The sequence below is a fragment of the Palaemon carinicauda genome, chromosome 6 (assembly GCF_036898095.1).
Source record: "Palaemon carinicauda isolate YSFRI2023 chromosome 6, ASM3689809v2, whole genome shotgun sequence".
NCBI classification, from domain to species: domain Eukaryota; kingdom Metazoa; phylum Arthropoda; class Malacostraca; order Decapoda; family Palaemonidae; genus Palaemon; species Palaemon carinicauda.
The window spans coordinates 17,766,238-17,778,737 of NC_090730.1; the positions used below are offsets into that span (position 1 = coordinate 17,766,238).

The 12,500-nt window shown below is 33.8% G+C and overlaps 5 protein-coding genes across 5 annotated transcripts in view; 2 read left to right on the forward strand and 3 right to left on the reverse strand.

The window, feature by feature from the left end:
• LOC137642464 (uncharacterized) overlaps nucleotides 1–12,500 on the forward strand; it is an 85,873-nt gene that overhangs the window by 36,966 nt on the left and 36,407 nt on the right. The gene's annotated exons all lie outside the window — the stretch shown is intronic.
• LOC137642463 (ATP-dependent RNA helicase glh-2-like) overlaps nucleotides 1–12,500 on the reverse strand; it is an 87,617-nt gene that overhangs the window by 22,950 nt on the left and 52,167 nt on the right. The window lies entirely within an intron of this gene.
• On the reverse strand, nucleotides 163–1,086 carry LOC137642468 (ATP-dependent RNA helicase glh-1-like). The gene is made up of 2 exons (XM_068375051.1): nucleotides 941–1,086; nucleotides 163–724 (listed from the first exon to the last, which is right to left on the reverse strand). Exons 1-2 carry the CDS (start codon nucleotides 944–946, stop codon nucleotides 224–226), a joined length of 507 nt encoding a protein of 168 aa, XP_068231152.1. The 5' UTR covers nucleotides 947–1,086; the 3' UTR covers nucleotides 163–223.
• Nucleotides 5,847–6,645, forward strand: LOC137641992 (uncharacterized). The gene is made up of 2 exons (XM_068374555.1): nucleotides 5,847–5,986; nucleotides 6,123–6,645. Exons 1-2 carry the CDS (start codon nucleotides 5,981–5,983, stop codon nucleotides 6,576–6,578), a joined length of 462 nt encoding a protein of 153 aa, XP_068230656.1. The 5' UTR covers nucleotides 5,847–5,980; the 3' UTR covers nucleotides 6,579–6,645.
• Nucleotides 11,222–12,273, reverse strand: LOC137641994 (uncharacterized). The gene is made up of 3 exons (XM_068374556.1): nucleotides 12,252–12,273; nucleotides 11,881–12,025; nucleotides 11,222–11,755 (listed from the first exon to the last, which is right to left on the reverse strand). The coding sequence occupies exons 1-3, from the start codon at nucleotides 12,252–12,254 to the stop codon at nucleotides 11,634–11,636; spliced, it is 270 nt and encodes an 89-aa protein (XP_068230657.1). The 5' UTR covers nucleotides 12,255–12,273; the 3' UTR covers nucleotides 11,222–11,633.

A 12,500-nucleotide genomic window follows, 5' to 3' on the forward strand; every position in this document is an offset into this window, starting at 1 on the left:
TGAACATTTTCATTTATACTAAAATATATGACAAGATATGTGAACACTTATTTGACAAGAGTGTTAACCTTCATCTGACAAACGATCAGGTTAGGAATAAAATAAGAAGACTTAGTAAAGAAAATAAATATTTATTATTATAAGATATCATTTATCTCTGTTACGCTGAATCATAAATAACAATCAAATTCATAACGACGATCAATCAGGGGAAGGACAAGAATTATCTTCCAAAACCGAATCCTCCGAAGCCTCCAGATCCCACAGGGGGTTTGCAAACGTGTTCCTCGAGACACCTGTCGAAGCAGCACTTGTCGACGCCTCCGCACTTGCTGTCATTGGAGCATGTCTGTGGAGGGGCAAAGCTCCTGACGGGTGGGCACTGAGGTCTTACGGGAGGGCATTGACCTGGCTTGACGAAGGGAAGGGTTTCAGGCTCGTTGTTGCTCTCGCAGCAGTAGGCCTGTCCCTCGGGAGTTCGGCACCAACGTCTGCACGTCTGGGAAGCACCTCCTCCAAAGCCCCCTCCAAAGCCAGGGTTGATTCCTCCAAAGCTACCTCCATGGCCTCCACTGATTCCTCCAAAACCACCACCAAATCCTTGGTTCAATCCTCCGCCGAAACCTTGGTTTAATCCTCCAAAGAATCGTTTATTTCCTCCACTATTTTTATCATTTGCGAAGGCAACAGCTGCCAGACAGCAGACGTATAAAAGCTGAAGTCCCTGGAAAGAAAAGAAAGAGAAATGATTAATATTAATATATGATTTTAATTTTCATCTTCTGGGTGAAACTAATGAACAATGATTTTATTTACACTTTCTTTCCCTTTTGTGAGCGTCCAAAGACACATAGAATGAATTGAACTGGCTACTGTAATTCTCCATTACAGAGACTCAAGCATCTGAAAATCTTTAAGAAAGACCTTTTGGGTCACTCACCTTCATGTTGTTTGTAGAAGATTCGGACGAGTAGTGATTCTTCTTCTTCTGTTGTGAGGAGTGATGTCTGTCTACTCGAAGCTCAGTCCTTTATATCTCAAACTGCCTCCGGTAAAATTCCCTTCGCCGATGTTACCTTGTGGGAAGTCCAGACCTTTGAACCGGCAGAGCACGTGTTGCAGAGCAAGTGACGCATCTCTCGTACATAGTAACATGGGGAGTTTATGCATGAGATTATTTCCTTTTATTATCATCAATACGTTTCCATCTTCAAAGATATTCCCAATAGGAATGATAACCAAAACAAACGAAAGAAGTCGATAAAATATTGATCATGCTGTTGTGAATATTTGATTCTGGTGGGATAAGTATCGAAAAAATACCAAGTTTAACAATATGTCATAATGCACAATGGACAGTTTCCATATTTTTTTCGATAGGCTGTAAGTAGAAACAAACGTCAAAATTAAGGTAAATGATATTAAAATCCGTCATATTTTATCACTAAATTGTCAGCAGCGAAGAGCAAAAAATAATCAAATGAATCATTTCGTGTCTTTAATATTAGTATTTAGTTTTGTTTTGTAATAACGGTATTTGACAATATATTTCCTAACTATGAAATAGGTAAGTATGAATGGGCAGACATAAGGTAAACAATCTGTCTGCCTAGTAAATGGGTGATGGGGTAAACACAAACAATTATTATGCAACTTGGACTCTAGAAAGGAGAGTTTGCTCCAACCGCCAGTAGATGGCTGAGCGTGAAACCCATGACGTCAGAGTAATGACGTCATATCGATGACGTTGAATCTGGTTTCAGTCTCGCACGCCTGATTGGGGAGTCGAGAGCAACTACATTCTCGACTCTAGATATTTCTAAGACGATAAAAAGGGTCTTTTCAGAGAAATATTTTTTTTAACGTTTTTCCCAATTTCAGAAGAATATAGACATGCCTTAATTTCATTTTTTTTTTTTATTTTCCATCACCGTTTTTACTATTTTCTATTTTGCTGAATTAAAGGTTCAGTTGGATTACATTTATGAAATTGGGGAATATGGGCCAAAGCTGAACATGAGGAGACATTTTAGTGCTTTGATGCGACTGAGAGAAACTCGGCTGTTATTACGAAATAAAAGTCTGGACGTTTGATAAAAAGAAGAAATATAGAAAGGATGTAGACTGAAAGGCTAAAAATAAAGTGTTCAGAATAATTAATCAGAAAAAAATATTCTATTCGCACAACTTTTTTTTTCTTGTCCGGTAATACTGGTAATATTGACATGTTTCTGTAAAATTAATTTTTAATACTAATTTATTATCTGTATATTTCCGGATCGTGTCGGAACTCTTCGCCGCTTCAACTGAACTTATCATATAAAAAACATTAAATTTTTCATTCAAAAGAAATTCATGCAGTATCATATGGACCCAAAAATCATTCAAGAAGATCAATCAATAAACTCTATTACTAAATTAAATGAAAGGAAAAGAAATCAAGTGGTGTATCAAAATGCATTTTAAAGTGGCCGGCCGGCTAATGCCATTTTTTAAGACAGGACTTTGACATTCATACCACTTAATAAGGTGACTTAGGACATCTCCAAACTGCCTAGGATTATAGCCTCTGACCTTCGGTTTTGCGACGCCAGGACGATTTATTCTTAAAATGAGTGTTTTTTTCATGAATAGCTCATCCGAACATTTCTGCTTCAGGTTTCTTTAAACTATTTGAGAAAATATCATACAATATTTGTCCTTTGAAAAGCTTTGTAAAATAGGACAGGCTTTTATGCAAAGCACAATGTAAAATTACTAGTTTTATTGTAAGAGTAAGCCTACAAGGAGTAGCATCCTGTTTAGGATTTTAAAGTGAATAAGTATTCTTTGCCTCTTTACCAGTTTAAAAGTTTTTTATTTCTTAGTTATCAGTGACAAACATACATATCCAGTATAATATATATATATATATATATATATATATATATATATATATATATATATATATGTATATATATATATATATATATATATATATATATATATATATATATATATATATATATATACAGAGAGAGAGAGAGAGAGAGAGAGAGAGAGAGAGAGAGAGAGAGAGAGAGAGAGAGAGAGAGAGAGAGAGAACACATTAGAATAGCTGAAAATATTTCCCCTGACGTTTATTTGCAAAATGATGCACTTCAATACGATTCTCAATTGCTAATAAACAAGAACTGTAGCAGAGAGATAACCAAATTAGAGTATAATTCCTCACAGCAGCGGTTATAATATATACCTTAGATAATGCAAGATCTTGCATTGTCTCACCATCGTTTTTTCTATGGTTGTGTTTTGTTTTCTCCATGCAGAAAAAAAATACAAATTTCAGCTAGTATTGAATTATATGGTTCTGAACATCCAGAACTACTTGAAATTCTAACTACATTTTCATGTGTTCATGAGAGAAGCAAGACACGTATTGATAGGCTATATAAAGACAAATATAATTTTAATGTTAATTCACCACAATGCATCGGAATATACAAAACTTCCTCCGGTGAGAATAAAAAAACAGCGGAAAAACAAAACCTAACCAAAGTCGAAGCCACGGCATCAGCGGCGGCACCTTTTGGCACTATATGAACTTACACCTTTCCCAATGTGGTAAACATAGAATAGTCGATACAAAAAGACGAACTTAAGCCTTTTGTTTTTACATGATCTTTGGTCCTTAGAAAATAGAAATATATTCAAATTCATTGTAATACATAAAATAATAATAAGTAAAAGTTATTTGATATTAAACAACTTGAAGGTTCATTTAAAACACCTCTTAAGTACTGAAAACGATATGAAGACCTGTTTCTGCACTTTCAAACCTCTAACAGCAGACTCGGTCATTGATCCTTTAGGAGAATAACTACGAACTCTCTCTTCATGATGTGCTTTTCACTAAGTTTTTCATCGTCTTATAAGATTTCACAACTTACTTTTTTTATAGATGATATCAAGAATCCAAGTAGTTTGTCCACCGTGAGCGTTAATGCAGGATGTAACCATTCATTCAGAATGTAATTAAGTACTTTGCTAAGATTTTCTTTCATCGATTTACTTAAAAACTATTGTTTTTAGACCAATGTACCTTACTTATTTTCTTCTTTTCAAGATAATGCTGGAATTCCTTTTGGATAAAAATATGAGTTTTCCCACTCAGTATTCATACAGAAACACCGGAGATTTCCCTCATGGACAGGAAATTTCCAGAAGACAAATCTAGTACAAAGATTATTATTACAATTCTCAACATTCCAGTGTCATACGAGAGAGGAAAAACCCGGTTCTTCAAGTTCGAGGTTTCCTCCAGATAATTATTTAGTACCGAATGTCATGACGGCCAATCTCACGATTCAGCGTTTGTCTTTATCCCACAAAAAAGAAAAAAATAGCTTCTAAATATTTCTTTGAGAATTGAAGTAATAAAAGTATGAAAATAAATAAATCTATATTAATATCAACGCTTTCTCAAGCAAAATAATACGCATTTTTACAACTACGAACATTTTGAAGTACTGAGCGTCACAAGACTCGTTTGGTGTCAATGACCTTAGATGTCAAGATGCCAGCTAACTCCTAATCAATCAATCAATCAATCAATCACATGACTCGTTCATATGTGCCAGATTCAAAAGGTACATTACTCTGATTAACGAAAGGAAAGACAATAATTATAGCTTTATAATTCAAGCAAATAATTAAAACTGTTTGAAGCGATTGAATATACAACTTTCAAGTGACCTACAAGTTTCGGTAACATTAATTGTTTACTTGAAACGAACCTTTTTATCCTCTTACGATACAAAGCAATAGAGACGTGTTTGTTCTCCATTTCCATTAAATGAAGAATCAATCGAAGGTTATTAATTTGAGATGATTTGCTGGAGGCTAAATCTCTACTTCCGGCTCTAAAACATAAGTTACATATTAGGAGTTACTTGAATGTTTGATTTCCTTACGTGGTTTGTTTGTTGGGGGAGAAGACTACACATGTGAATCTATTCAGATATATATATATATATATATATATATATATATATATATGTATGTATGTATGCATATATATTGTATATATATATATGTATATATATAAAATATGTATATATACACGGATATATATATATATATATATATATATATATATATATATATATATATATATATATATATACAGTATATATATATATATATATATATATATATATAAATATGTATGTATATATATACAGTATATATATATATATATATATATATATATATATATATAAATATATATATATATATATATATATATATATATAAATATATATATATATATATATATATATATAAATAGACATATACATATACATATACATATACATATACATACATATATATGTATATATATATATATATATATATATATATATATATATATATATATATATATATATATATAGTTGAACTAGTAAAGAGCGATTTAAAACAGCTCATTTTACAATGCCAAGTAACCTCTTGAAATTTTAATCACAGGTACGATTATGATATTTACTTCCCTAAGGATGATTTTATAATAGATTTCAAGATCTTTGGACTTGAATTCGAATAATGAATTGAGTAATAATAAAAAATTTTTCATAGCAATTTTTGTCTTTATCCGTGTCAACGTGTGCATTTATGAACTGGAATAGCTTATTCGGTTTCAATTTGCAATAAGTTCAACAAAATCGCTTATAATAAAAATAATATTAAGGAAAAAATCCAAATTCATGGCAATTTCATAATAATAAATTCCCCGGCCTCCCATGAGCGCGAGATGAGTCACTTGCCCTGCAGGTTCAAAGGGTCCGGAATTCCCGTGATGGACGAGAGCAGCTTCGAGGAAGGGGTGGGATTATACCGAAAGTTGTGGTTAGGTATAAAGGACTGAGCTTCGATGGAACAGCAGCCATTCCTCACAAGCCAAGAAGAAAAGTCACAGCTCATCTACTCTGCTACATAAAATATGAAGGTGAGTAAAAGAAGTTTCTTTTATCTTTGAATACTTATGATACTTGATATCAATATCTCTGACTTTCAAAACCTATTTGGATTAGAAAATCTTATATTGCACCAGTTTCTAATTTCCTTTTTTCCTTTCTTTTCAGGGACTTCAGCTTATTTTCGTCTGCTGTCTGGCAGCTGTTGCCTTTGCAAATGATGGAGGAAATAAACGATTCTTTGGAGGATTAAACCAAGCATTTGGAGGAGGATTTGGAGGTATCAGTGGAGGACATGGTGGTGGCTTTGGAGGAATCAACCCAGGCTTTGGAGGGGGTGCTTCCCAGACGTGCAGACGTTGGTGCCGAACTCCCGAGGGACAGGCCTACTGCTGCGAGAGCAACAACGAGCCCGAAACCCTTCCCTTCGTCAAGCCAGGTCAATGCCCTCCCGTAAGACCTCAGTGCCCACCCGTCAGGAGCTTTGCCCCTCCACAGACATGCTCCAATGACAGCAAATGCGGAGGCGTCGACAAGTGCTGCTTCGACAGGTGTCTTGAGGAACACGTTTGCAAACCACCTGTTGGATCAGGAGGCTTCGGAGGATTCGGTTTTGGAAGATAAATCCTGACTTTCGTTTAAGGAACATCTTTCGAATCTATACTACAATTCTTTATTATGGATATATAGAGACCAAAGATATCTGAATTAGATTAATAAATATTTATTTCCAATACATATTAGTGTTTACTACCCTTAAAAGCTATTCCCAGGTCAGTTGAAACTCATAAGTAAGTAGTAACTATAGTAGATTTATAGTAAAACTGAAAAATATAATTAAGTTTGATATTGAATCCTCTAAGAGGGAAAAAAGTATATAATTAATTATATACATAATTCTTATTTTGGATTCTATTTTGAAAAGAATTTATTTTTATCATTGGTCTTCCTGACCTAAAGGTTACTTTGAAGAAGTAAAAAGTAAGAGAGTTTTGAAATTGAAGAATTTTTTGTGTTTGGAAAGAGGTGGTTCCTCATCATTCAATTTGGTTAAAACTAAGTGAGTAAGAATTTGTTTGAAATTCGATTGCAAAGTACCTTAAGAACTTCTAACATCTCGGGGTATTTTAAAATTATACTGAAAATAAGAACATTTTACAAATCGACACATTTCTTCTTAATTTAATGGTAACTAAGTGCTCTCTCTCTCTCTCTCTCTCTCTCTCTCTCTCTCTCTCTCTCTCTCTCTCTCTCTCTCTCTCTCTTTATATATATACATACACACACGCATATATATATATATATATATATATATAATATATATATATATATATATATATATATATATATATATATACATATATATATGTATATATACAGTCAGCGCGGATCGCTCTGTCCGGGCAGCATCCGCCGTGCATTCATTTTGGTCCCCCCCCATATCTACACTAATATACAATATAAATCAATAAAAATTTAATTGAACACTCACCAATATCCCTGCTACTTGTTTATAGGGTAGCCTTTCCTCTTCTTGACCTCCAAAAGTCGTTGAGGAACGCTATCTGCTAAATTCTGAAGAATTTCTGCAAGTATTTCAGCCCACACTTTATGGAGCGCCGCCTCGAGAAGTGCGACGTTTGTTGTAACTTCTTTACGAAGGCGGGCTTTAACTATCGCCCAAAGGTTCTCAATGGGCGAAATATCAGGACTTTGACCTGGCCAATCAGTAATATAGTTAACTTCGCTATTTTCAAGCCACTTTTTTACTTTATTAGTCGTATGGCAAGGGGCACCGTCCTGCTGAAAAATTTCAGCTCCTGTAGCCGCAAAACAATCCGCTAAATTTTCCTTCAAAATGTTCAAATAACGGTCAGCATTAACCATTATGCCTTTAGGCAAAACAACAAGGCTTGGGGCACCACCGTAGGCAAACGTACCCCATACCATAAGCGATGCTGGGTGCTTTACTGTTTTGGCCATCAAGTTAGGCTTAAGAGGATCTGACCCCTTTCGCCTCCACACTTTTTTCCCGGTCGTCTCACTCACACAAAAGGTTGCTTCGTCACTCCACAAGGTACTTCGCCACTGCTCCAAGGTCCAATCCTTGTATGTCTTGGCAAAAGCAACCCTCCTCTTTCTCTGTCTCTCAGTTAAAGCGGGCTTCTTTCTCGCGATCACTTTCTCGTAGTTGAGGCGCTTCGACAGGTTTTCCTGAATCGTACGAACACTGACATCGCTCAACAATTTAGGGTTCTGTTCTTTCAGTTGCTTAGCAGTTAATGTAGGATTTTCTTCTAGGCTAAAGTACGATCAGGAATCTTCCGGGGGGGGGGGGGGTGGAACCAGCATGGGAGTGAGAAGGGTTCTCGTCGCTACCCCCTGCCTTGAACTTGGCCACCAAGCGCCTCACTGTCCTCTCGTTCACGCCAATATTCTTCACTATTTCCTTTGTTTGCAGACCTAACTTATGACAAGTTATGACTCTAACAATGTCATCGTGACTTGTACGGGGTCTAGACATCACTGGGGGGGGGGGGTTGATAGACAAAAATGCTACGCGAACTCACAAAAGAACGATTACAACTCGGCCCTCTCAACCTGACACAACCTCACTCCACGACTTCAGGAAACACACTGACTAGTTTCCACCTGCGCAGATATGTAGATGCCAACTTGTATAAAAAGATGCCAATTAGTCAATTTGTCCCAGTCGATTTTTTCCCCGATGAACCCCATGCCTCCGATTTACGCGGAACGCTGTGTCCGGCCCACTACCCGGACACAGCGATCCGCGCTGTCTGTAGATATAAATATATATGTGTGTGTATATATATGTTTATATATAAATATATATGTAAATACATATAAACATATATATATATGTATATATATATATATATATATATATATATATATGCATGTGTGTACGTAAATATATATATATATATATATATATATATATATATATATATATATATATATATATATATATATATATATATATATATATATACAGAGAGAGAGAGAGAGAGAGAGAGAGAGAGAGAGAGAGAGAGAGAGAGAGCTCTTGGTCACCATTAAATTAAGAAAAAAATGTATCGATTTTAAAATAGATACATTTCTTCTTAATTGAACTATAAAAACTTTAGAAAATAATAGGAAGAGAAATAAGATAGAACAGCAGGCCCAGTGTACCCTCAAGCAAGAGAACTCTAGCAAGAGAACTCTATGGTACAGAGGCTATGGCACTACCTAAGACTAAAGAACAAGGATTTGATTTTGATATGTTTATCTCATAGAAGAGCTGCTTACCATACCTAAAGAGTCCTTTCTACCCTTACCGAGAGAAAAGTAGCTAATGAACAATTACAGTATAGTAATTAACCCCAAGAGGGAAGAAGAATTTTTAGGTAAACTCAGTGTTGTCAAGTGTATGAAGACGGGTGAAAATATGTAAAGAATAGGCCAAACTATTCGGTGTATGTGTAGGCAATGGAAAAATAAGCTGTGACCAGAGAGAAGAATCCAATGTAGTACTGTGGCCAGTCAACAGACCCAATAACTAGCGGTAGTATTTCAACGGGTGGCTGGTGCCTTGGCCAACCTACTACCTACCTAGCTACCTATATACATATATATATATATATATACATACATATATATGTGTATATATATATATATATATATATATATATATATATATATATATATATATATATATATATATATATATGTGTGTGTATATATACATATATATATGTATATATATGCATATATATATATATATATATATATATATATATATATATATATATATATATATATATATATATATATATATATGAAATAAGCACCCCAGATATAATCTAATAATTTATACAGATATACATCAATATGTTTCTGATATCGTGATGAAGATTAATAGGATACCTATCTGAAGTGCATTCAATTCTCCACAATAATGATTGAATATCATAGAGGAAAGACTGATGCTTGTACGATGTACTAAGATAACAGCTTTACAAAATTTAATATCCGAGTATATCATATTTTATACCTCTTTTGATGCATTAGTTACTTTAGCTAAAGTGATTTTACCTATCTATCGAAATAAGTGTTATATGTCATTAGTCTCGATAGCAAAGCTCAAAACTAAATTTTGAAAATTATTTACAATTTCCAAGTATAAAAGCGACCAGAAACGAAGTTGATAAAAGAGAAAAGAGATAAGAGAGATGAAATCTCTTCAGAATTGAGATTACGTTCTTTATGAAAAAATATACTTCCTGGAATAAGTCCTTTCAGGAAGTAAGTTTTTAAGTCACTATTATCTATCCGGTATTAATATTCAGTGACTATTTTCTTTGGATATATTTGAACTTTCCACCACTAACCAAAACGGAAATTTTACTTCCAATCTTTGAAGGAAAATTTTACTCTATTCTTTTCTTATAAATCTTAAGACAATCTTTCTTCAATTAGTCATATTAAGGACAATTGTTCCAAAAATTGTTCCGAAAATTGTTATTTGTTTGTAATGAATATCTACTGTATATTTAAAAGAACAACTTTGATATTATTTTAAAATAATCCACGGAATATATTTGTTTTTTACAGGTTTTGATCAAAATGATAAATTTTCTTCAAGAATATTGTTTTTAATATACTTATCCATATTTTAAATGGGAACAATATTGCTTGGAAGAAAAAAATAATTTCTATTGGTAAAAATATTAAAAAAGCAATAGACATATATGCAGACATATATACTTATGTGTATGTATATACAAATATGCATCTATCTATATCTGTCTCTGTACATGTATTCGTGTTTATATGAGTATGTGTAGATGTGTATACGTGTATGTATTGATATATGAATGTATGTATATTGATACAAATATGAATTGTAAATATATATATATATATATATATATATATATATATATATATATATATATATATATAAACACACAACATATATATAGACACATATATATATATATATATATATATATATATATATATATATATATAGGTAGATAGACAGATCTATATAATATCTTTTTATAAATACTAGTGAGCCATATAACATATTATAGGTGTACCGTTTGGAGAATAAGAAGAATTAAATGAGGTTTTTTACTTTATTAATAAATTAATATTTCAGAATGTTAATACATTTTAACATATTATCTCTCTCTCTCTCTCTCTCTCTCTCTCTCTCTCTCTCTCTCTCTCTCTCTCTCTCTCTCTCTCTCTCTCTCTCTCTCTCTCTCTTATTGGGGGTATCTATTTATATGTCTTAACATGCGTCAGGTACTATTCATATTCAATATAAATTATTGTTTCTCAAATTTCATATATAAGAAACATTACAATTAATGGGAAATGGGCTTGCAGTCCAACCATATCTTCAATTTTGTAATTAATTTTCTGTTTGAAAAATTCGATCTTTATAAATAACTAAAATTAGAACAGTGGTAATTGATTGATTAATTGATTTGGAGTTATCTGGCATCCTGACATCTAAGCTCATTGATGCCGACTGTGGTAATGGATGCTTTTTGTAAATATTGAATATAAACTTTGTCCTTTAAATTGAATACATTTAGATTTAGTTAATTCTTCGCTGCAATTCCTTGAATTCTTCCGATGAAAGTGAATATCCTTTCCTTAGAAGAGTCCTGGGAAGGTCTGGTCGGGTCTTTCGGTGCAGAAGTATTTCAGGGTAGTCGGGTCTTGGTTCCAGTAACGGCAGGGACCCCCGAAGGCGTTGGTGTAAGGACTTTCTCCAACTGCAAAGGAGAAAAAAGGTTTAGGTTTGATCCTATTGATATATCTTTTCTAGATCCTCAACATTACAGACAATGTATGAGCCATGTAAATCACCTTTTAAAGCGTTTTCTCATTTGGTACTTACTGCCAGCATTGCCGAATCCAGGTTGTCCAATTCCAGGATGTCCAATTCCTACTCCTCCTAATCCAGGATTACCGAAGGTCGGGTAAGCAGAAGCCAAACAGGCGACAAACACCACCATGAGGGTGACCAAAAGGATTGAACGAGCCTGAGGAAATAAAAGGACAGAAACGATTAATTAAGGATCGGACGAAAGCGTAAAGAAAACTCAGAGTATGACTATTTTTCAATGACAATTTTTTAAGATTCCTATAGAATTACAATTATATATTTATAAAAAAATATCAAAGGAGAGAGAGAGAGAGAGAGAGAGAGAGAGAGAGAGAGAGAGAGAGAGAGAGAGAGAGAGAGAGAGAGTTCAGATATTGTCTTACCATGTCTTCTCTTTGTGTGATCTGCAGATGAACTGATACAACTCGTGTTCTCTCTTTGGTTTAAATAGGATTGGGCGATGATTGAGAAATTCCAACTTAAGGAAATACAAGAGGATTTTCCAAGCACTTCCCCGTGAACTTCTTCTTCCCTCCAGGTACTAAAAACACTGATCGCTGTTGTAAAAAACTCGTTCCTCCCGCGCATGTTACGTCACCGAAAATCTTGAGGATTTAATCGCTCTGAATAAC

Coding starts and splice junctions, on each gene's coding strand:
- LOC137641994 (XM_068374556.1), bottom strand. Junction 11,756..11,880: donor TGGATTCGGCAATGCTGGCA/GTAAGTACCAAA, acceptor TCTCCTTTGCAG/TTGGAGAAAGTCCTTACACC.